The 24,519-nt window shown below is 44.4% G+C and overlaps 1 protein-coding gene and 2 pseudogenes across 12 annotated transcripts in view; all 3 read right to left on the bottom strand.

The window, feature by feature from the left end:
• Positions 1-203: 203 nt before the first annotated feature.
• On the bottom strand, positions 204-317 carry LOC145864321 (uncharacterized; annotated as a pseudogene).
• A 13,799-nt stretch (positions 318-14,116) lies between these two features.
• LOC106591704 (acyl-coenzyme A diphosphatase NUDT19 pseudogene) lies at positions 14,117-16,810 on the bottom strand (annotated as a pseudogene). Its single transcript, XR_014382874.1, has 2 exons — positions 16,770-16,810; positions 14,117-16,356 (listed from the first exon to the last, which is right to left on the bottom strand). The product of XR_014382874.1 is annotated as an acyl-coenzyme A diphosphatase NUDT19 pseudogene (transcript).
• The window catches only part of bat1 (HLA-B associated transcript 1), a 239,063-nt gene continuing 231,155 nt past the window's right edge, over positions 16,612-24,519 (bottom strand). For 8 of the 11 annotated variants that reach the window (XM_045707951.2, XM_082969291.1, XM_045707948.2 and 5 more), the window contains 5 exons: positions 24,376-24,479; positions 24,032-24,128; positions 18,243-18,392; positions 17,569-17,743; positions 16,612-17,039 (listed from right to left, as the gene is read on the bottom strand). In XM_045707951.2, coding sequence (XP_045563907.1) covers positions 16,978-17,039; positions 17,569-17,743; positions 18,243-18,392; positions 24,032-24,128; positions 24,376-24,479 — 588 coding nt within the window. In that variant the 3' untranslated portion in view covers positions 16,612-16,977. 11 annotated transcript variants of the gene reach the window in all.

Raw genomic sequence — 24,519 nt, forward strand, 5'->3', positions numbered from 1 at the left:
TTCTATCCATATTGATGCAGGGGCTTTGTTCCCAACGAAGGGAAAGGAAGGGCGCACGGGGGTGGGGAAAGAGAGCCGGGGCTCCTCCTCGACCCTCCCACCGAGCCGTCCTGGTCTGCACTTAGGGGGACGAAGGCCGCACGGTGGCGGCCTGCGACTGCCCCAGCCGCGGAAACCCGGAGGTTTCCGATTGATGATAAAGCGACCCTCAGACAGACGTAGCCCCAGGAGGAACCTGGGGCCGCAAAGTGCGTTCGAAGTGTCGATGATCAATGTGTCCTGCAATTCACATTAGTTCTCGCAGCTAGCCGAGTGATCGCCTCAGCAGTCTCTCTCTCTCTCCATGATAACATCTCAGTAGTGTTGTCATGTGTTCATCTCTGCCAGCATTCCCCTGTTCTGTACCAACCCCAACCAGCCAGCATTCCCCTGTTCTGTTCCAACCCCAACCAGCCAGCATTCCCCTGTTCTGTTCCAACCCCAACCAGCCAGCATTCCCCTGTTCTGTTCCAACCCCAACCAGCCAGCATTCCCCTGTTCTGTTCCAACCCCAACCAGCCAGCATTCCCCTGTTCTGTACCAACCCAACCAGCCAGCATTCCCCTGTTCTGTTCCAACCCCAACCAGCCAGCATTCCCCTGTTCTGTTCCAACCCCAACCAGCCAGCATTCCCCTGTTCTGTACCAACCCCAACCAGCCAGCATTCCCCTGTTCTGTACCAACCCCAACCAGCCAGCATTCCCCTGTTCTGTACCAACCCCAACCAGCCAGCATTCCCCTGTTCTGTACCAACCCCAACCAGCCAGCATTCCCCTGTTCTGTTCCAACCCCAACCAGCCAGCATTCCCCTGTTCTGTTCCAACCCCAACCAGCCAGCATTCCCCTGTTCTGTACCAACCCCAACCAGCCAGCATTCCCCTGTTCTGTACCAACCCCAACCAGCCAGCATTCCCCTGTCCTGTTCCAACCCCAACCAGCCAGCATTCCCCTGTTCTGTTCCAACCCCAACCAGCCAGCATTCCCCTGTTCTGTACCAACCCCAACCAGCCAGCATTCCCCTGTTCTGTTCCAACCCCAACCAGCCAGCATTCCCCTGTTCTGTACCAACCCCAACCAGCCAGCATTCCCCTGTTCTGTTCCAACCCCAACCAGCCAGCATTCCCCTGTTCTGTACCAACCCCAACCAGCCAGCATTCCCCTGTTCTGTTCCAACCCCAACCAGCCAGCATTCCCCTGTTCTGTTCCAACCCCAACCAGCCAGCATTCCCCTGTTCTGTTCCAACCCCAACCAGCCAGCATTCCCCTGTTCTGTTCCAACCCAAACCAGCCAGCATTCCCCTGTTCTGTTCCAACCCCAACCAGCCAGCATTCCCCTGTTCTGTTCCAACCCCAACCAGCCAGCATTCCCCTGTTCTGTACCAACCCCAACACAAAGACATTCCCCTGTACTTTGTGGAGCTACCTGAACTCTTCCTAGTTCTTGACTGTTTACCAGGAAACAAAACAAACAAACAAACAAACAAACAAACAAACAAAAACACACACACACACACACACACACACACACACACACACACACACACACACACACACACACACACACACACACACACACACACACACACACACACACACACACACACACACACACACGAACTCTGCCAAGTTCTGTACCGTTCACCAGGAAGCACACAGCAGCTCTCTGATTCCCATGGCAACTGGAAAGGGTTCTATCTAACATGCAGATTATCAATATCAAATACAGTGATTGGTCCATTCAGCCCCAGTAGTACCCAGTGATTGGTCCATTCAGCCCCAGTAGTACCCAGTGATTGGTCTGGATGGATTTATTCAGTCCCCTCCCCTGTCCGCATCCCCTGTCCCCTGTCCCTCTGTCCTCTTCCCTGTCCCCCTCTCCCATCCCGTCCCCCTTTCCTCTCCCATCCCCTGTCCCTCTTTCCTCTCCCCTGTCCCCCTCTCCTGTCCCTCTTTCCACTCCCCTGTCCCCTCCTCTCTCCCCTGTCCCCCTCTCCCATCCCCTGTCCCTCTTTCCTCTCCCCCTCTCCTGTCCCTCTTTCCACTCCCCTGTCCCCTCCTCTCTCCCTCTCCCAACCCCTGTCCCTATTTCCTCTCCCCCTCTCCTGTCCCTCTTTCCTCTCCCCTGTCCCCCTCTCTCATCCCCTGTCCCCTCCTCTCTCCCCTGTCTCCCCTGCCCCCCCTCTCCCATCCCCTGTCCCTCTTTCCTCTCCCCCTCTCCTGTCCCTCTTTCCACTCCCCTGTCCCCTCCTCTCTCCCTCTCCCATCCCCTGTCCCTATTTCCTCTCCCCCTCTCCTGTCCCTCTTTCCTCTCCCCTGTCCCCCTCTCTCATCCCCTGTCCCCTCCTCTCTCCCCTGTCTCCCCTGCCCCCCCTCTCCCATCCCCTGTCCCTCTTTCCTCTCCCCCTCTCAAATCAAATCAAATCAAATCAAATTTATTTTTATATAGCCCTTCGTACATCAGCTGATATTCTCAAAGTGCTGTACAGAAACCCAGCCTAAAACCCCAAACAGCAAGCAAAGCATGTGAAAGAAGCACGGTGGCTAGGAAAAACTCCCTAGGAAAAACTCCCTAGAAAGGCCAAAAACCTAGGAAGAAACCTAGAGAGGAACCAGGCTATGAGGGGTGGCCAGTCCTCTTCTGGCTGTGCAGGGTGGATATTATAACAGAACATGGTCAAAATATTAAAATGTTAAAATGTTCATAAATGACCAGCATGGTCAAATAATAATAATCATAGTAGTTGTCGAGGGTGCAACAAGCACGTCCGGTGAACAGGTCAGGGTTCCATAGCCGCAGGCAGAACAGTTGAAACTGGAGCAGCAGCACGGCCAGGTGGACTGGGGACAGCAAGGAGTCATCATACCAGGTAGTCCTGAGGCATGGTCCTAGGGCTCAGGTCCTCCGAGAGAAAGACAGAAAGAGAGAAAGAGAGAATTAGAGAGAGCATATTTAAATACACACAGGACACCGGATAAGACAAGAGAAATACTCCAGATGTAACAGACTGACCCTAGCCCCCCGACACATAAACTACTGCAGCATAAATACTGGTGGCTCTCCTGTCCCTCTTTCCACTCCCCGGTCCCCCTCTCCCATCCCCTGTCCCTCTTTCCTCTCCCCCTCTCCTGTCCCTCTTTCCACTCCCCTGTCCCCTCCTCTCTCCCCTGTCCCCTCCTCTCCTCCCTGTCCCCTCCTCTCCTCCCTGTCCCCTCCTCTCACCCCTGTCCCCTCCTCTCACCCCTGTCCCCTCCTCTCTCCCCTGTCCCCTCCTCTCCTCCCTGTCCCCTCCTCTCTCCCCTCTCTTCCTATGAGCACTGATGACGATAAAGGCTCTTTCTCAGTGACGTTCTGCGTTGCCGCGGGTGATTAGGAATGATGAGTCACTCTTAAATGTGTCCCAGAGGCCAGGTCACAGGACCACAGGTAGTTAACTACTGACGACAGCACTAGAGTGTGTGTGTGTGTGTGTGCGTGCGTGCGTGCGTGTGTGTGTGTGTGTGTGTGTGTGTGGCTGCAGAGACAGAGACCAGGTCATGTTACCAGACCACAGGACAGAACACGGGTAATTAGCTAATGTGATGGACGTCATGCTGCTGGATCTTAACAATAGGTCTACCTATTCCTCCCTCACAGCCAGACTGGATCAATAGGTCTACCTATTCCTCCCTCACAGCCAGACTGGATCAATAGGTCTACCTATTCCTCCCTCACAGCCAGACTGGATCAATAGACTGGATCAATAGGTCTACCTATTCCTCCCTCACAGCCAGACTGGATCAATAGGCCTACCTATTCCTCCCTCACAGCCAGACTGGATCAATAGACTGGATCAATAGGTCTACCTATTCCTCCCTCACAGCCAGACTGGATCAATAGGCCTACCTATTCCTCCCTCACAGCCAGACTGGATCAATAGATCTACCTATTCCTCCCTCACAGCCAGACTGGATCAATAGGTCTACCTATTCCTCCCTCACAGCCAGACTGGATCAATAGATCTACCTATTCCTCCCTCACAGCCAGACTGGATCAATAGGTCTACCTATTCCTCCCTCACAGCCAGACTGGATCAATAGACTGGATCAATAGGTCGACCTATTCCTCCCTCACAGCCAGACTGGATCAATAGGTCTACCTATTCCTCCCTCACAGCCAGACTGGATCAATAGGCCTACCTATTCCTCCCTCACAGCCAGACTGGATCAATAGGTCTACCTATTCCTCCCTCACAGCCAGACTGGATCAATAGGTCTACCTATTCCTCCCTCACAGCCAGACTGGATCGATAGGTCTACCTATTCCTCCCTCACAGCCAGACTGGATCAATAGGTCTACCTATTCCTCCCTCACAGCCAGACTGGATCAATAGGTCTACCTATTCCTCCCTCACAGCCAGACTGGATCAATAGGCCTACCTATTCCTCCCTGACCAGCTCACAGCCAGACTGGATCAATAGGTCTACCTATTCCTCCCTCACAGCCAGACTGGATCAATAGACTGGATCAATAGGTCTACCTATTCCTCCCTCACAGCCAGACTGGATCAATAGGTCTACCTATTCCTCCCTCACAGCCAGACTGGATCAATAGGTCTACCCATAAGGTCTGGTTCCTGGGTCCACTGTGGTGCTGAGACATAAGGTCTGGTTCCTGGGTCCACTGTGGTGCTGAGACATAAGGTCTGGTTCCTGGGTCCACTGTGGTGCTGAGACATAAGGTCTGGTTACTGGGTCCACTAATATAATATACTCACTCTTTCACTCACTCATACAGTACAGCTACTGAGATTCTGTGGTATTTTGCCCTTAGTGTCTAAGGCGATTCAGACACTAAGGTGATTCAGACGACTAAGGCGATTCAGACGACTAAGGCGATTCAGACGACTAAGGCGATTCAGTGTCTGAATCACCTTAGTGTCTGAATCGCCTGAATCGTCTTAGTGTCTGAATCGTCTTAGTGTCTGAATCGCCTTAGTGTCTGAATCGCCTGAATCGCCTTAGTGCCTGAATCGCCTTAGTCGTCTCGCCTTAGTCGTCTGAATCGCCTTAGTCGTCTGAATCGTCTTAGTCGTCTGAATCGTCTTAGTGTCTGAATCGCCTTAGTGTCTGAATCGTCTTAGTCGTCTGAATCGTCTTAGTCGTCTGAATCGTCTTAGTGTCTGAATCGTCTTAGTCGTCTGAATCGTCTTAGTCGTCTGAATCGTCTTAGTGTCTGAATCGCCTTAGTGTCTGAATCGCCTTAGTGTCTGAATCGCCTGAATCGCCTTAGTGTCTGAATCGCCTTAGTGTCTGAATCACCTTAGTGTCTGAATCGCCTGAATCGCCTTAGTGTCTGAATCGCCTTAGTCGTCTGAATAGCCTTAGTGTCTGAATCACCTTAGTGTCTGAATCGCCTTAGTGTCTGAATCGCCTTAGTGTCTGAATCGTCTTAGTGTCTGAATCGCCTTGGTGTCTGAATCGTCTTAGTGTCTGAATCGCCTTGGTGTCTGAATTGCCTTGGTGTCTGAATCGAAGTTTTGAATATGCAGGTTTTGTTTGTTTTCTGTGATAATGATTTTTGACCAATGTGAGCATTATTTGTGTGGTCACATTGGTGTGGACTGTTCGTATCTGTCTCTCAAATTTCAATAACACAATAGATAAAACGTTAATTCTCACACTCTCTTTTCTTCTCTCTCTCTCGCTCTCAATTCAATTAATTCTCTCTCTTGCTCTTCTTCTCTCTCTCTTCCAGAGAGGTGGAAGGTGAGTTGGAGGTGGTGTGGGAGGCAGCGACCAGAGAGAACCAAAGAATTAGGGAGACCCTCCAGGACTCCAGCCCATCTCTCCCCTCCCTCAGCCCAGCCAGAGTGCACCATGGCAGGGTCTGAGTGATGGACCCTCCCTCAGCTGGCTCTCCCACCCCCAGGATGAGGTGTTCTACCCCCGTCCGCACCACGACAGCTCTGGCCCTCCTCCCTGCGTCTCGTCTCCCCAGAGCGGCAGCCGGCCCAGCCTCCACCACAGCCCTATGTTCGAGTCCGACTCGGACCAGCACCAGAACCCCTCCTCGGATGAGAGCGAGAAGAACGGCATGGACTTCTATTCTTAGTGTCCCTTTTGTATTGGTCTTACAGAAGACAAGTAGCCTGGTCCCAGATCTGTTTTAGTGGCCTGGTCAAAGAACTGTTTTAGTGGCCTGGTCCCAGATCTGTTTTAGTGGCCTGGTCCCAGATCTGTTTTAGTGGCCTGGTCCCAGATCTGTTTTAGTAGCCTGGTCCCAGATCTGTTTTAGTAGCCTGGTCCCAGATCTGTTTTAGTGGCCTGGTCCCAGATCTGTTTTAGTGGCCTGGTCCCAGATCTGTTTTAGTGGCCTGGTCCCAGATCTGTTTTAGTAGCCTGGTCCCATATCTGTTTTAGTGGCCTGGTCCCAGATCTGTTTTAGTAGCCTGGTCACAGATAGTAGACTGGTCCCATATCTGTTTTAGTAGCCTGGTCCCAGATCTGTTTTAGTAGCCTGGTCCCAGATCTGTTTTAGTAGCCTGGTCCCAGATCTGTTTTAGTAGCCTGGTCCCAGATCTGTTTTAGTAGCCTGGCCCCAGATCTGTTTTAGTGGCCCGGTCCCAGATCTGTTTTAGTGGCCCGGTCCCAGATCTGTTTTAGTGGCCTGGTCCCAGATCTGTTTTAGTGGCCCGGTCCCAGATCTGTTTTAGTGGCCCGGTCCCAGATCTGTTTTAGTAGCCCGGTCCCAGATCTGTTTTAGTAGCCTGGTTCCAGATCTGTTTCTGCTCTTGCTAACTCCATTGTTCATTGTCAAGCCAAACATGACATGACAATTCCATAAGGAGTTGGCAGGAGACTAGAACCATCCTGGCACCAGGCTAGAAGACCAGGTCTGTATTGGTCAGGCTAGAAGACCAGGTCTGCATTGGTCAGGCTAGAAGACCAGGTCTGCATTGGTCAGACTGTTCAAACAGTTCAAGGCATTAACTTGATTTACAATGTTAAAAACCAAAGTAGTTTATTTACAAAAGCTCTATTTTGAATGTGCATGATCTCTGTGTTATTGAGTAGATTTGATACGTATGACTGACTCAGTCTCAATCAAACTGTATTACTGTGCGTCTATTAGCCAATCTAGCTTTACAACCATTCTATTGAAAATAACAATCAACTTCATTTGAGTTACAGTAACGATTGTATGTCACAATCTAGCTCTTTACAAATAAATTGATTTTCTTCTGTTCACCACTGTCCTCTTGTTCATCCATTTAACCGCAATTACCAGGGTTGTGTCCCAAATGACCCCCTTGTCCCTAGGTAGTTAGCTACGACCAGGACCCATAGTGAATAGAGTGCAATTTGGGACAGTCCAGATTAGAGGTCGGCCGATTAATTGGGGCCGATTTCAAGTTTTCATAACAATCGGTAATCAGCATTTTTGTACGCCGATTATGGCCGATTACATTGCAAACCATGAGGAGACTGCGTGGCAGGCTGACTACCTGTTACACGAGTGCAGCAAGGAGCCAAGGTAAGTTGCTACCTAGCGTTAAACTTATCTTATAAAAAACAGTCAATCTTAACATAATCACTAGTTAACTACACATGGTTGATGATATTACTAGTTTAACTAGCTTGTCCTGTGTTGCATATAATCAATGCGGTGCCTGTTAATTTATCATCGAATCACAGCCTACTTCGCCAAACAGGTGATGATTTAACAAAAGCGCATTCGTGAAAAAAGCACAATCGTTGCACCAATGAACCTAACCATAAACATCAACGCCTTTCTTAAAATCAATACACAAGTATATATTTTTAAACCTGCATATTTAGTTAAAATAAATTCATGTTAGCAGGCAATATTAACTAGGAAAATTGTGTTGCTTCTCTTGCGTTCAGTGCAAGCAGAGTCAGGGTATATGCAGCAGTTTGGGCCGCCTGGCTCGTTGAGAACTGTGTGAAGATCATTTCTTCCTAACAAAGACCGTAATTAATTTGCCTGAATTTTACATAATTATGACATAACATTGAAGGTTGTGCAACGTAACAGCAATATTTAGACTTATGGATGCCACCCGTTCGATAAAACACGGAACGGTTTCGTATTTCACTGAAAGAATAAACGTTTTGTTTTCGAATTGGTGGTTTCCGGATTTGACCATTTTAAATGACCAAAGGCTCATATTTCTGTGTGTTTATTATATTATAATTAAGTCTATGATTTGATAGAGCAGTCTGACTGAGCGGCGGTAGACAGCAGCAGGCTCGTAAGCATTCATTCAAAACAGCACTTTCCTGCGTTTGCCAGCACAGCGCTGTTTATGACTTCAAGCCTATCAACTCCCGAGATTAGGCTGGCAATACTAAAGTGCCTATAAGAACATCCAATAGTCAAAGGTATGTGGAATACAAAAGGTATAGAGAGAAATAGTCCTTTAATTCCTATAATATCTACAACCTAAAACATCTTACCTGGGAATATTGAAGACTCATGTTAAAAGGAACCACCAGCTTTCATATGTTCTCATGTTCTGAGCAAGGAATTAAACGTTAGCTTTTTTACATGGCACATATTGCACTTTTACTTTCTTCTCCAACACTGTGTTTTTGCATTATTTAAACCAAATTGAACATGTTTCATTATTTATTTGAGACTAAATACATAAATAAAATTATATTAAGTGCAAATAAAAGTGTTTGTTCAGTATTGTTGTAATTGTCATTATAAATATATATAAATATATATAAAAATCAGACGATTCGTTTTCGGCTTTTTTTGGTCCTCCAATAATCGGTATCGGCGTTGAAAAATCATAATCGGTCGACCTCTAGTCCAGATTCATGTTTTGAAGATACAGGCCGTTGACTCTCCTGAAAGACAAAGTCTATTGATACCTGGAAGACAAAGTCTATTGATACCTGGAAGACAAAGTCTATTGAAACCTGAAAGACAAAGTCTATTGATACCTGAAACCTGAAAGACAAAGTCTATTGAAACCTGAAAGACAAAATCTATTGAAACCTGAAACCTGAAAGACAAAGTCTATTGAAACCTGAAATACAAAATCTATTGAAACCTGAAACCTGAAAGACAAAGTCTATTGAAACCTGAAAGACAAAGTCTATTGAAACCTGAAAGACAAAATCTATTGAAACCTGAAACCTGAAAGACAAAGTCTATTGAAACCTGGAAGACAAAGTCTATTGATACCTGGAAGACAAAGTGGTGTTATCTCCGTGCTGCTATGCTACTTGGTTGTCTGCAAAATGTTTCATGTTTTACTTTTAATGACCCTTTAAAACTCTGCATTTCTCACATTTACCAACTTTTTCACTCCTGACATAGTTCTCCAGGACCTCCACCAGCCGAAGCTAAGTAGTAACATTAACACTATGCCATTTAATTACAGTCGCTGTTCTCATAATATACAGGAGAACTATCATCTTATGGTGAGGGTAGACGTGTTGCAAGCCAGGCTTCAGGTGCAATCGTTATGCAAGGGTAATTTAATTGTAGGAAAGGATGAAACAGCGTCTGTGCCACCAGTACAGATAGTAGTATAAATCCCCATTGCACAGTCCCCGCACCGGACAATTTTCTCAAGGCTTCTGGAAAGAAATGATGTAGGAACGTTCAACCGTTGTCGCTCATTCAGCCGAAAGAAACTTTCAACCGATTCTCCCCATTAAGCAGCGAGTCAGAGTCCGAGCCTTCTCAGGTCTCTCCTTCACCTGGTATGGGATCTGAGCCGCCAAAGCCTCCCACCATTAGCTCTGACAAATTGAAAACTCTAGTCATTGGCAACTCCATTACCCGCAGTATTAGACTTAAAACGAATCATCCAGCAATCATACACTGTTACCCAGGGGGTAGGGCTACTGACGTAAAGTCTAATCTGAAGATGGTGCTGGCTTACCATCAGATTCTGCGCAGTTGCCATACCAGGTGGTGATGCAACCGGTCAGGATGCTCTCGATGGTGCAGCTGTAGAACCTTTTGAGGATCTGGGGACCCATTCCAAGTCTTTTCAGTCTCCTGAGGGGTTAAAGGTTTTGTCGTGCCCTCTTCACGACTGTCTTGGTATGTTTGGACCTTGTTTGAATTTCAAACTCTTGACCCTCTCCACTACAGCCGGGCGATGCAAATGGGGGCTTGTTCAGCCCGCCTTTTCCTGTAGTCCACGATCAGCTCCTTATTCTTGTTCACATTGAGGGAGAGGTTGTTGTCCTGGCACCACACTGCCAGTTCTCTGACCTCCTCCCTATAGGTCGTCTCATCGCTGTCGGTGATCAGGCCTACCACTGTTGTGTCGTCAGCAAACTTAATGATGGTGTTGGAGTCGTGTTTGGCCACTCAGTCGTGGGTGAACAGGGAATACAGGAGGGGATTAAGTACACACCCTGAGGGGCCCCAGTGTTAAGGATCAGCGTGGCAGACGTGTTGTTGCCTACTCTTACCACCTGGGGGCGGCCCTTCAGGAAGTCCAGGATCCAGTTGCAGAGGGAGGTGTTTAGTCCCAGAGTCCTTAGCTTAGTGATGAGCTAAGGCACTATGGTGTTGAACGCTGAGCTGTAGTCAATGAACAGCATTCTCACATAGGTGTTCCTTTTGTCCAGGTGAGAAAGGGGAGTGTGGAGTGCAATAGAGATTGTGTTATCTCTGGATCTGTTGGTGCGGTATGCAAATTGGAGTGGGTCCAGGGTTTCTGGGATGATGGTGTTGATGTGAGCCATGACCAGCCTTTCAAAGCACTTCATGGCTACCGATGTGAGTGCCACGGGGCGGTAATCATTTAGGCAGGTTACCTTCGCTTCCTTGGGCACAGGGACTATGGTCTGCTTGAAACATGTAGGCATTACAGACTCGGTCAGGGAGAGGTTGAAAATGTCAGTGAAGACACTTGACAGTTGGTCCGCACATGCTTTGAGAACACGTCCTGGTAATCCATCTGGCCCCGCGGCTTTGTGAATGTTGACCTGTTTAAAAGGTGTTGTTCACATTGGCTTCCGAGAGCGTTGTCACAGTCATCCAGAACAGCTGGTGCCCTCGTGCATGCTTCAGTGTTGCCTGCCTCGAAGTGAGCATGAAAGGCATTAACCTCTATGGGCTAGGTGGGACGCTAGCGTCCCCCCCGTGGTGCACTCCATCAACAGCAGGTGCATTTCAAGAGCGGCAAATTTGAATCCAAATAAATGTCAAAATTCAGATTTTTCAAACATACAACTATTTTACACCCTTTGAAAGATAAAGATCTCCTTAATCTAACCACGTTTTACGATTTCAAAAAGGTTTTACGGCGAAAGCATAAATTTAGAGTATGTTAGGACAGTACATTTACAAGAGTTGTGTGTAATGTTTTGTCAATTCAAAGACAGGGTCACCAAAACCATAAAACCAGCTAAAATGATGCACTAACCTTTTAAAATCTCCATCAGATGACTCTCCTAGGACATTATGTTAGACAATGCATGCATTTTTAGTTCTATCAAGTTCATATTTATATCCAAAAACAGCGTTTTACTATGGCATTGATGTTGAGGAAATCGTTTCCCTCCAATAACCGGCAGTCATGTCAACACCACAAATTAAATAATTAAAATTAGAAAACATTGGTAAAATATTATATTGTCATATAAAGAATTATAGATTTACATCTCTTGAACGCAATCAACTTGCCAGATTTAAAAATAACCTTACTGGGAAATCACACTTTGCAATAATCTGAGCACTGTGCCCAGAAAAATACGCGTTGCGATACAGACTAGACGTCATGTTGGGGAGATCTAAAATCGAAAATACTATGTAAATAATCCATTACCTTTGATTCTCTTCATCAGATGTCACTTCCAGGTATCACAGGTCCATAACGAATGTAGTTTTGTTCAAAAAAGCTCATCATTTATGTCCAAAAATCTCCGTCTTGTTAGCACATGATCTAAGCCAGCCGGACTTCTCGTCATGAACGAGGGGAAAAAATATATTTACGTTCGTTCAAACATGTCAAACGTTGTATAGCATAAATCATTAGGGCCTTTTTTTAACCAGAACATGAATAATATTCAAGGTGGACGAATGCATACTCTTTTATAACGTATTGGAACGAGGGTACCCAACATGAACTCGCGCGCCAGGTGTCTAATGGGTCATCATCGTTCCATGGCTCTTGTTCGGTCAGATCTCCCTCCAGAAGACTCAAAACACTTTGTAAAGGCTGGTGACATCTAGTGGAAGCAATAGGAAGTGCCAAAATATTCCTCAGCCCCTGTGTTTTTCAATGGGATAGGTTTAAAGGTAATACAACACATCAGGTATCCACTTCCTGTCAGAAAATGTCTCAGGGTTTTGCCTGCCAAATGAGTTCTGTTATACTCACAGACACCATTCAAACAGTTTTAGAAACTTTAGAGTGTTTTCTATCCATATATAATAAGTATATGCATATTCTAGTTACTGGGTAGGATTAGTAACCAGATTAAATCGGGTACATTTTTTTTATCCAGCCGTGCAAATACTGCCCCCTAGCCCTAACAGGTTAAGCTCGTCTGGTAGGCTCGCGTCACTGGGCAGCTCGCGTCTGGGTTTCCCTTTGTAGTCCGTAATAGTTTTCAAACCCTGCCACATCCAATGAGCGTCAGAGCCAGTGTAGTAGGGTTCAATCTTAATCCTGTATTGACGCTTTGCTTGTTTGATGGTTCGTCTGAAGGGCATAGCGGGATTTCTTATAAGCGTCCGGATTAGTCTCCCGCTCCTTGAAAGCGGCAGCTCTAGCCTTTAGCTCGATGCTGATGTAGCCTTTAATCCATGGCTTCTGGTTGGGATATGTACGTACAGTCACTGTGTGGATGACATCATTGATGCACTTATTGATGAAGCCGATGACTGAGGTGGTGTATTCCTGAAATGCCATTGGATGAATCCCGGAACATGTTCCAGTCTGTGCAGCAAAACAGTCCTGTAGATTAGCATCTGCGTCATCTGACCACTTCCGTATTGAGCGAGTCACTAGTACTTCCTGCTTTAGTTTTAGCTTGTAAGCAGGAATCAGGAGGATAGAATTATGGTCAGATTTTCTAAATGGAGGGAGAGGGAGAGCTTTGTATGCATCTCTGTGTGTGGAGTAAAGGTGGTCTAGGATTTTGTTCCCCCTGGTTGCACATGTGACATGCTGGTAAAAATGAGGTAAAACTGATTTAAGTTTGCCTGCATTAAAGTCCCCGGCCACTAGGAGCACCGCCTCTGGGTGAATATTTTCTTCTTTGCTTATGGCCTTATAGAGTGGTCTTAGTGCCAGCTTTGTTTTGTGGTGGTAAATAGATGGCCACAAATAATACAGATGAGAACTCTCTTGGTAGATAATGTGGTCTACAGCTTATCATGAGGTACTCTACCTCAGGCGAGCAATACCTCGAGACTTCTTTAATATTAGACATCGCTCACCAGCTGTAATGACAAGACACATTCACCCCTCGTCTTACCAGAGGTAGCATCTCTGTTCTGCCAGTACAGAAAATCCTGCTCTATAATGTCCGCATCTTCGTTCAGACACGTCTTGGTGAAACATAAAATGTTACAGTTTTTAATGTCAAGCAGCATATCCTTCTCATCGGACTCATTAAAGGAAAAATATTATTCCAGTCCGCGGTGAGTTATCGCTTTTCTGATGTCCAGAAGTGTCACGTCCTGGCCAGTATAAGGGTTAATTGTTATTGTAGTTTGGTCAGGATGTGGCAGAGGGTATTTGTTTTATGTGGTTCGGGGTGGTGTTTTGGAAAAAGGGTGTTTGATGAAGTATTTCCGGGTTTTTGGGTTATGATCTTTGTTTACGTATTTCTATGTGTATCTAGTTAGTTGTATGTCTATGTTTGGTTAATTGGGGTGGACTTCCAATTGAAGGCAGCTGTGTGGTGTTGCCTTTGATTGGAAGTCCTATATTAGTTGGGTGTGTTTGTTTGTTTAATTCCAGAAGTTATTTTCGGTCATAAGAGACGGTAGCAGCAACATCATCACAATAACTTCAGAAATCAATAACGCACTTTTTTTTTTTTTACAAAATAGCACACTTGGTTGGGAGAATGTAAAACGTCAGCCATGTTCTTCGGCACCATCTTTTAATCAGACCCTTCATGTAAATGTAGGTTCGACTAAGATTAAATGAACAGTTTACAACAATATTATTGAACTGATGAATACATCATGAATGAATACAGAGTCGCTTAACACTTTGAAACACAACAATAAAATACACTTTCACCTTACTAAGCTATGGTATCACCTTAAAGTGCACAATTTCCTTCTGGTCTTGTAGGGTGTGAGGTGGTGTTTCCTGCAAGCAGCAGATGTAGAAGGCCTGTGTCGTACCTCCTCTGTTTCCCGTACACACCAGTAGGGGTCAGCCAGTTACCCCATTCATGCAGAGCCCAGATGTTAGGTAGACACTCCAGCTCTCTGCACATCCTGATGAAGTTACAGGGGTTCTCGTTTACCAACATTCTCCATTTAGCCAATTCACTCTTGTCACAGAGATCGGTTATTCTGGTTAATTCGGACTGACTGTATCTGTTGTTCTCGATGTTGTTATTCAGTAAAATACTCTCTTCCTCTTTTGTCACGACTAGAAGTACACCTGACTCCTCAAACGTTTCCCTCACTGCACAGATTCTCAATGCGACGTCTCCTGGAACGGGAGAACCCAGTTTCTTTCTGTCCGTGGAGAAGATAGGAGGTCTCGTCTCCGGCGGCTGTTTCACAAATCCCAGTCCAAAATTCAGTGAGCTCCGAAAAGATTTAAAAAGATCAAGCCATTGACTTGAGAAATCTGACGGATCCACCATACCGCCGGGAAAGACATAAGCATTCGGCATGAAACCACTCGTACCGCTTCGTTTCAACAACAACACTTCATAGTCGAAGGCGAACCTGTCAGGCAAGTTGGGATGTCCACTGATCTCATGTGGAGAGGTGCCTTTATCGACACACCTTGTCAAACTATCTACAGGGAGTTTATGTCTCGTACCAGCAGCTAGTATGACCGTCGCGGCTTCCTTCCAGTGTCTCAGAGCCGTATTCATCCTTTTATTCTCTCATTTCCAATCATGTTATTCAGAAACAAAAAGTTCACATCAGCAAATGTTATTGTTTTGATGTGTCGTCATACGAGCAGGAAGGTCAAGGGCGTAGAAGAAGAACCGTGTTTCCGGTGTGTTGTGTTACTACGCCACCTACTGGTGTGGATGACTGATCTCACCATAGCCTCTATCAACGCAGTTCATGATGGTGATTAAACTGGGGGTGAAGGTTAAAGTTCAGGAAAGTGATTGATGTTTGTGGTTAGTAAACAGATACTGTCAACTTTTTATAACATGACAAAAATGAATTGATTTGTGGGATTGAATTACAATTGAAGGGAAAGCCATTTTATTCACAAACTCAACAACTCACTATCTACTTTTCAAGTCCAAGAAGAGAAGAGGTTTTGAAAACGTTGAATTCAGTAGTATAAAATCTACATTCAGTCTAGAGTGACATCACACAGTAGGCAGTATAAGATGAACCGTGTCCCCAGGTTCATCTGGCCGCTGGTGGACGAGATAGAAGACAACAAGGGACAAATATGTCTTTTAACTTGTCAAATAACTATTAAAACCATAGATAATATAGAAGTGCTTGAACAGCGCAAACATGAGGGATTTTAAACAATGTCGAGGACAAGTAAAAAATAATGACATCATTTTGGTCTATTATGTTCTCTCTAGTCATGTACAAGAACAGCGTATTGTCAGCGTCTCAAATGGCGCCCCGTTCCCTAGGGCATAGGGTGCGATTTGAGACGCAACCGTTGACCTCCTGTATCCAGTTTATTCGTTTGGGATCCAGACCGTGTAGACGGCTGCTGCCAACCTGCCAAGCAGAGCCTCTGTCTCATTACGATACACTACCTTCATTATCAGCTGATGCCAACCTGCCAAGCAGAGCCTCTGTCTCATTACGATACACTACCTTCATTATCAGCTGCTGCCAACCTGCCAAGCAGAGCCTCTGTCTCATTACGATACACTACCTTCATTATCAGCTGATGCCAACCTGCCAAGCAGAGCCTCTGTGTCTTCAATATATATATTGGCAGTGTCCTAAAAGCAAATATGTCCTCCTAAGCAGAGTTTAAACACAGAGGGGCATTATATAGACCATCTATATTGGCGATAGTCTCATAGGATAGAAACAGACAGGATTCCAGCATTTCCAGCATTATGACACAGTACAGAACCTTCATTATGAGACAGAACCTTCATTATGAGACAGTACATTACCTTCATTATGTGACAGTACATTACCTTCATTATGAGGCATTATATTCATAAGACAGTACCTTTATTATTATTATTATTATTATTATTATTATTATTATTATTATTATTATTATTATTATTATTATTATTATTATTATTATTATTATTATTAGGTCGCAGTTGTAAATGAGAACTTGTTCTCAACTTATTATTATTATTATTCAACTTGCCTACCTGGTTAAATAAAGGTGAAATAAAATGTAAAAAAATATATAAAAAATAAGGAGACAGTAACCTTCATTATGAGACAGTACAGAACCTTCTTTATGAGACAGACCTTCATTATGCGACAGACCTTCATTATGAGACAGAACCTTCATTATGAGAGAGTACAGAACCTTCATTATGAGACAGACCTTCATTATGCGACAGACCTTCATTATGAGAGAGTACAGAACCTTCATTATGAGACAGTACATTACCTTCATTATGAGACAGTCTGTGTTTTCTAAGTCTGTGTCTGAAATGGCACCCTATTCCCTATGTAGTGCACTGCTTTTGACTAGGGCCTATAGGGTAGTGCACCACAGGGAATAGGGTACCATTTGGGATGCACTAAAAGACATTTGTCCACATCAGTCAGTTTAGGCTGTTTATTATCTTCCTCTATTCGTTTTTCTCAGGAGGAACGACCTCCATCAGCAGCTGGAGGTGCATGGTGATTGGCCCTGCAGGGGAGGTGAAAGGTTAAAGGTCAGATTGGACCAATCAGGCTAATTAAAGGTTAATAATAAATAACTTTAATAAAACAGGTTAATAAAGGTGACATCAGCCCAATCACAGCATGATCTACAGGCTCTGTGACCTTCTGAGTTGAACTCCACAATGACTGGAATTATCTAAAGGGGAAGAACTCCAGTACCCTCACTGAGGAATAAAACATTTTGATTCATTAAAAAAGACTGAAGTTGCAGAAGATAAGATAAGACAAGTCTGCTTCCCAAAGGGCACCCTATCCCCTATATTATAGTGCACTACCTTTCACCAGGGCCCATAGGGTAGTGCACTACACAGTGAACTATTTGGGACACAGACAGGGTTGTCTTCTAGTGCACTACAGAGGGAACAGGGGGCTATTTGGGACTCAGGCAGTGTTGTCTTCTAGTGCACTACAAAGGGAATAGGGGGCCATTTTGGGATAAAGGCTCTCTCCAACCCTCAAGTGTCAACATCTCTGAGCAGTGGGTCGTTACTCACTCATGACCCTGCGTGTCCAGCTGAACTTGCGGTGTACAAAGGGGAAGTAGAGCAGCAGACCGCTGAGGATGAAGATGGTACAGTACAGATACTCCAGCTCTGGCTTGTCTATGATAGGTGCTAGGACCAGGTAGCAGGACACTATCACCACCAGCACTGCTATGGGCATGGGACACTGTTGGGGGACAACCAGAACATAACCACCTGTCAGTCTCACAGGAGGAGATCTGGGACAGTATTGCTCTAAAAACAGGTTAAGGGAATCTAGGATTCAGAAACACATCAAAGTGGTAACCAGCTGAGGGATGTGGTTGGAGAAATGTAACCACTCTAAAATGTATAGACAGAGCTATGGATGTTAGGACTGACTATCCATGAGTTCAACCTGATAGTTATAATTATGTTCTTCCAATAGCCAAGAGATGAGGGGCTGCAGGTAGCCTACTGGTTAGAGCTTTGGGCCAGTAACTGAAAGGTTGCTAGATTGAATCCCCGAGCTGACAAGGTAAAAAAATATGTCATTCTGCCCCTGAACAAGGCAGTTAACCCACTGTTCCTAGGCTGTCATTGAAAATAAGAATTTGTTCTTAACTGACTTGCCCAGTTAAATAAAGGTTAAATACAAAAATTAATATACAGGACTTGGATGTATGACAACGTGAATCTAGTCTTACCTTGACGGGCCTCTTGAGTTCCTTCCTGGTGAAGCGCATGACGATGAGAGCAAGAGCTGTGAGACCGTAGAAAGCCCACTGGGCGAAACTAAAGTAGTTGATCAGTGTGTTGATGTCTGCTGGGATAATGTAGAATACAGCCAGAATACCCTACAACCACCACAACAACAACAACAGGGTAAACTGAAGCAGCACATTTAAGGAACTTGACAAAAAAAAAAACGTTATTTCTTGGTATTTCATTACTTTAAAAACAGAACTTTTCCTAAAAGTACAAACATAGTTCCATTTCATTTCTGGTAATGTTCTAGCAACGTTCTCCGACTGGTCTGACATTGGAAATGTTCTCAAACAGTTCAGAGAACATTAAGAAACAATGTTCTTCTATGGGAATTTCAGTTTCCTACAGGTTTCAGTGAACAGTTGGGCCAATTTCATCTTAAAACGTTTCCTGTGAATGAACTTAAAATGTATAACTTGATAGTTTGGATTACAGGATGTCAAGGTCATATTTTTCCATATTCTGTTCCAGTTTAAAGGTTGTTCAGATTCATTTAGATCTGTGGACCATACTTTTTTAATGCTCAGAATATGAGCTTTTCAAGAGTTGTTTATATATAAAGATCAGTCCTTTCAGGAGCCCAGGAAATGTATTTATAAATCCCATCATTGGATGGTTCAGTAGTTGTATTTCCCACGGGACTCCAGAGGCCAGCATGGCTGACCTAAGATGTAAATACAGAAAAAAGGATTTGCCTGGTAATGTACATGCGTCTTTGAGCCTGGTAATGTATATGCGTCTTTGAGCCTGGTAATGGGTCTTTCACAACTTGGAATGTTCTCAAAACATTACGGTCCATGATATCTCTAAGGGTACGGATTGGCATCTCTAAGGGTACAGATTGGCATCTCTAAGGGTACAGATTGGCATCTCTAAGGGTACAGATTGGCATCTCTAAGGGTACCGACTGGCATCTCTAAGGGTACCGACTGGCATCTCTAAGGGTACCGACTGGCATCTCTAAGGGTACCGACTGGCATCTCTAAGGGTACCGACTGGCATCTCTAAGGGTACCGACTGGCATCTCTAAGGGTACCGACTCTACATTTGGACAGCCCTCCAGATCGCAAGACATTATTGTGAAATATAGGAGTATGGGTATGCCATTTTGATTCCCAGTTACATTTTCCACCAAATAGATATTGTTTGAGGAATAATAGGACCAAAGCGTAGTGTACATTTACTGAGAGATGGTCTATCAGTGGAGACCACCTCTTCTAGGGCAATAGGAGACACCATATTACAATGTTTAAAACCTGTTGTGGACAGATGTTCCGCTAGCGGAACGCCTAGCCAATATCCAATGGAACAGCGTGGCGCGAAATACAAAAACGCAATAATTTAAATTTTTCAAACATACGACTATTTTACACCATTTTAAAGATAAGACTCTCGTTAATCTAACCACACTGTCCGATTTCAAAAAGGCTTTACAGCGAAAGCAAAACTTTAGATTATGTTAGGAGAGTACATAGACCAAAATAATCACACATTTATTTTCCAAGCAAACATATGTCACAAAAACCCCAAACCACAGCTAAATGAAGCACTAACCTTTGATGATCTTCATCAGATGACACTCCTAGGACATTATGTTATACAATACATGTATGTTTTGTTTAATCAAGTTCATATTTATATCCAAAAACAGGTTTTTACATTGGCGTGTGATGTTCAGAACATGTATTCCCACCAAAAACTTCCGGTGAATTTACAAAATTACTCATCATAAACATTGACAAAATACATAACAATTATTTCAAAGAATTATAGATACAGAACTCCTTTATGCAATCGCTATGTCAGATTTTAACCTGTTAGGGCTAGGGGGCAGTATTGACACGGCCGGATAAAAAAACGTACCCGATTTAAATCTGGTTACTACTCCTGCCCAGTAACTAGAATATGCATATAATTATTAGCTTTGGATTGAAAACACCCTAAAGTTTCTAAAACTGTTTGAATGGTGTCTGAGTATAACAGAACTCATATGGCAGGCCAAAACCTGAGAAGATTCCATGCAGGAAGTGGCCTGTCTGACAAGTTGTGTTTCATCTTGGCTCTTTTTATTGAAGACTGAGGATCTTTGCAATAACGTGACACTTCCTACGGCTCCCATAGGCTCTCAGAACCCGGGAAAAAGCTGAACGATATCGAGGCAGCCTCTGGCTGAAACACTTTATCGCGTTTGGCAAGTGGCCGATCAGAGTACTATGGGCTTAGGCGCGTGCCCGAGTCGACCGAATGCTTTATTTTCTTTCGTCTGTTTACCTAAACGCAGATTCCCGGTCGGAATATTATCAATTTTTTATGAGAATACAAAGAAAAAAACACCCGTTCTTTTGTACCATCATCTTTGAAATGCAAGAGAAAGGCCATCATGTATTATTCCAGCCCAGCTGCAATTTAGATTTTCGCCACTAGATGGCAGCAGTGTATGTGCAAAGTCTTAGACTGAACAAATAAACCATTGCATTTCTGTTCAAAAGTTGTCCTGGGAAATGTTCTTGTTACTTACAACCTCATGCTAATCGCATTAGCCTACATTAGCTCAACCATCCCGTGGAAGGGTAACCGATCCCGAAGAAGTTTTAACATGATGCAGCCACCACCATGCTTGAAAATATGAAGAGTGGTGCTCAGTCATGTGATGTTTTCGATTTGCCCCAAACATAACGCTTTGTTTTCAGGACATAAAGTTCAGTTCTTAGCAACATTTTTTGCAGTTTTACGTTAGTGCCTTATTGCAAACAGGATGTATGTTTAGGAATATTTTTTCTGTACAGGCTTCCTTGTTTTCAATGTAATTTAGGTTAGTATTGTGGAGTAACTGCAATGTTGTTGTTAAACTCTGTTTTAAAGTCACCATTGGCCTCATTGTGAAATCCCTGAGCGGTTTCCTTCCTCTCCGGCAACTGAGTTAGGAAGGACGCCTGTATCTTTGTAGTGACTAGGTGTATTGATACACCATCCAAAGTGTAATTAATAACTTCACCATGCTCAAAGGGATATTCAATATCTGCTTTTTTTTACATTTTTACTCATCTACCAATAGGGGTCCTTCTTTGCGAGGCATTGCAAAACCTCCAAGGTCTTTGTGGTTGAATCTGTGTTTGAAATTCACTGCTCGACTGAGGGACCTTACATTGTGGGGTGCAAAGATGAGGTAGTCATAAAAAAAAATCATGTTAACCGAAACACGACCCTGCCAACCCGGATTGCTTCTTGCCACACTGCTCGCTTAACACGGAAGCCAATGTGTCGGAGGAAACACCGTCCAGCTGGCGACCGAAGTCAGCTTGAAGGTGCCCGCCACAATGAGTTGCTAGAGCGCGATGGGACAAGGATAATCCCGGCCGGCCAAAACCTCCCATAACCCGGACGATGCTGGGCCAATTGTGCACCGCCTCATGGGACTCCCGGTCACTGAGATCGAACCCAGGTCTGTAGTGATGCCTCAAGCACTGCTATGCAGTGCCTAAAACAGCTGCCCCACTCGGGAGGCCGCTCTCAGTGTTAATAAATCCTAGGAAAACTTTCAGGGCACCATAACAAAACATTCTCAGAACCTCCCTGGAACCAGAGTAAAACATTCTCAGAACTTCCCTTCAACCTAAAAATGTACGTTCCCAGAACAGGTATAATTTTCACCTCCGTTCTCAGAACCTTGAAAAACATTCAGTTTTACTTTTCAAGAAATGTACGGCTTCGTTCCCAGAACAAATGGGGAAACCAAAAACATGTTCTGACAACATCCAAGGAACCAAATGCTAGCTGGGGTGGATCTGAAAACGAACAAACTAAACTGAATTTCACATAAAAATCTTTAAACTAATAGAAATAAAAACGAATCTAAAAACATAAAACTATAATATCCTTATTAACACACACAGGACTCAACATTCAGTCATGTCATGGTCATATTTGGCTATTAGAGTAGACTGAGCTGAGTTAGAGTACAATGAGCTGGGTAGAGTTGAGTTAGAGAACAATGAGCTGGGTAGAGTTGAGTTAGAGTCTAATGAGCTGGGTAGAGTTGAGGTGAGGAGATCAACATAGAGACATCATGTAATAAAGTGGCTTGCGAGTATTCACCCCCGTTGGCATTTTTCAATTTATTTTTGCCTTACATTCTGGAATTAAAAAATCGATATTTGTGGGGTTTGTATCATTTGATTTACACAACATGCCCACGACTTTGAAGATGCAAAATATTTATTTTTGTGAAACAAACAAGAAATAAGACCAAAAAAAACCCAGAAAACTTGTGTGCATAACTATTCACCCCCCCAAAGTCAATACTTTATAGAGCCACCTTTTGCAGCAATTACAGCTACAAGTCTCTTGGAGTATGTCTCTATAAGCTTGGCACATCTAGCCACTGGGATTTTTGACAATTTTTCAAAGGCAAAACTGCTCCAGCTCCTTCAAGTTGGATGGGTTCCGCTGGTGTACAGCAATCTTTAAGTCATACCACAGATTCTCAATTGGATTGAGGTCTGGCCTTTGACTAGGACATTCCAAGACATTTAAATGTTTCCCCTTAAACCACTCAAGTATAGCTTTAGCAGTATGCTTTGGGTCATTGTCCTGCTGGAAGGTAAACCTTCATCCCAGTCTCAAATATCTGGAAGACTGAAAAAGGATTCCCTCAAGAATTTCCCTGTATTTAGCGCCATCCATCATTCCTTCAAATCAGACCAGTATCCCAGTCCCTGCCGATGAAAAAATATCCCCATGGCATGATGCTGCCACCACGCTTCACTGTGGGGATGGTGTTCTCAGGGTGATGAAAGGTGTTGGGTTTGCGCCAGGCATAGCATTTTCCTTGATGCCTAAAAACCTCAATTTTAGTCTCATGTGACCAGAGTACCTTCTTCCTTATGTTTGGGGAGTCTCCCACATGCCTTTTTGCGAACACCAAACATGTTTGCTTATTTTTTTCTTTAAGCAATGGCTTTTTTTCTGGCCAGACTTCCATAAAGCCCAGGTCTGTGGAGTGTACGGCTTAAAGTGGTCCTATGGACAGATACTCCAATCTCCGCTGTGGAGCTTTGTAGCTCCTTCAGGGTAATCTTTGGTCTCTTTGTTTCCTCTCTGGTTAATGCCCTCCTAGCCTGGTCCCGTGAGTTTTGGTGGGCGGCCCTCTCTTGGCAGGTTTGTTATGGTGCCATATTCTTTCAATTTTTTAATAATGGATTTAATGGTGCTCCATGGGATGTTCAAAGTTTAGGATATGTTTTTGTAACCCAACCCTGATCTGTACTTCTCCACAACTTTGTCCCTGACCTGTTGGAGAGATCCTTGGTCTTCATGGTGCCGCTTGCTTGGTGGTGTTGCCCAACTCCGTGGCCTTTCAGAACAGGTGTATATATACTGAGATCATGTGACAGATCATGTGACACTTAAATAAGGTCCACCTGGGTGCAATCTAATTAATTATGTGACTTCTGAAGGTAATTGGTTGCACCAGATCTTATTTAGGGGCTTCATAGCAATGGGGGTGAATACATATGAACACACCACTTTTCTGTTTTTTAATTTTTTCAAATTTTTTGGAAGAAGTTAGATTTAATTTCACTTCACCAATCTGGGCTATTTTGTGTTTATGTCCGTTACATGAAATCCAAATAAAAATCCATTTAAATTACAGGTTGTAATGCAACAAAATAGGAAAAACCACCAAGTGGGATGAATACTTTTGCAAGGCACTGAATCTCTGACTTACATTGAAGATGAGGGCGGGGGAAGGAGTGTAACGCTTCAGACTGATATAGGACAAGATCTTTACCATGTGACCCTCTCTTCCTGCCACATAGGTCAGCCTAAGTTGGGACAGGGCACAAACATGTTAGTTTAACATAATATTGCCAATATGTTGAACCTGAATTTTGTTTGCTTTCTTTTCACCATTTTTAACCACTGCTTGTGCTCTGTTATTTTAGAAAAGCAGATTAGATCTGTTAAACAATTTGTGACAACTGCTGATATAAAAAGGGCTTTATAAAATACATTTGCTTGATTCAATTTTATTAGCAAAAAAAAAATGTCTTCCTTAAGTTGTCCATTTACCTGCCGGCTGTGAAGCAGCTCCCATTGGCCGCCCCGAAGGTGGAGAAGACGACAAACACAGGGACTACCCACGACAGGGGGTACAGCACTCTGTCACCAAAAGTCTAAGGGTCACAAACAAGTCCCTCCCAGGAGACGGGGAGA

Source organism: Salmo salar, chromosome 26, assembly GCF_965601325.2.
Source record: "Salmo salar chromosome 26, fSalSal1, whole genome shotgun sequence".
Lineage (NCBI taxonomy): Eukaryota > Metazoa > Chordata > Actinopteri > Salmoniformes > Salmonidae > Salmo > Salmo salar.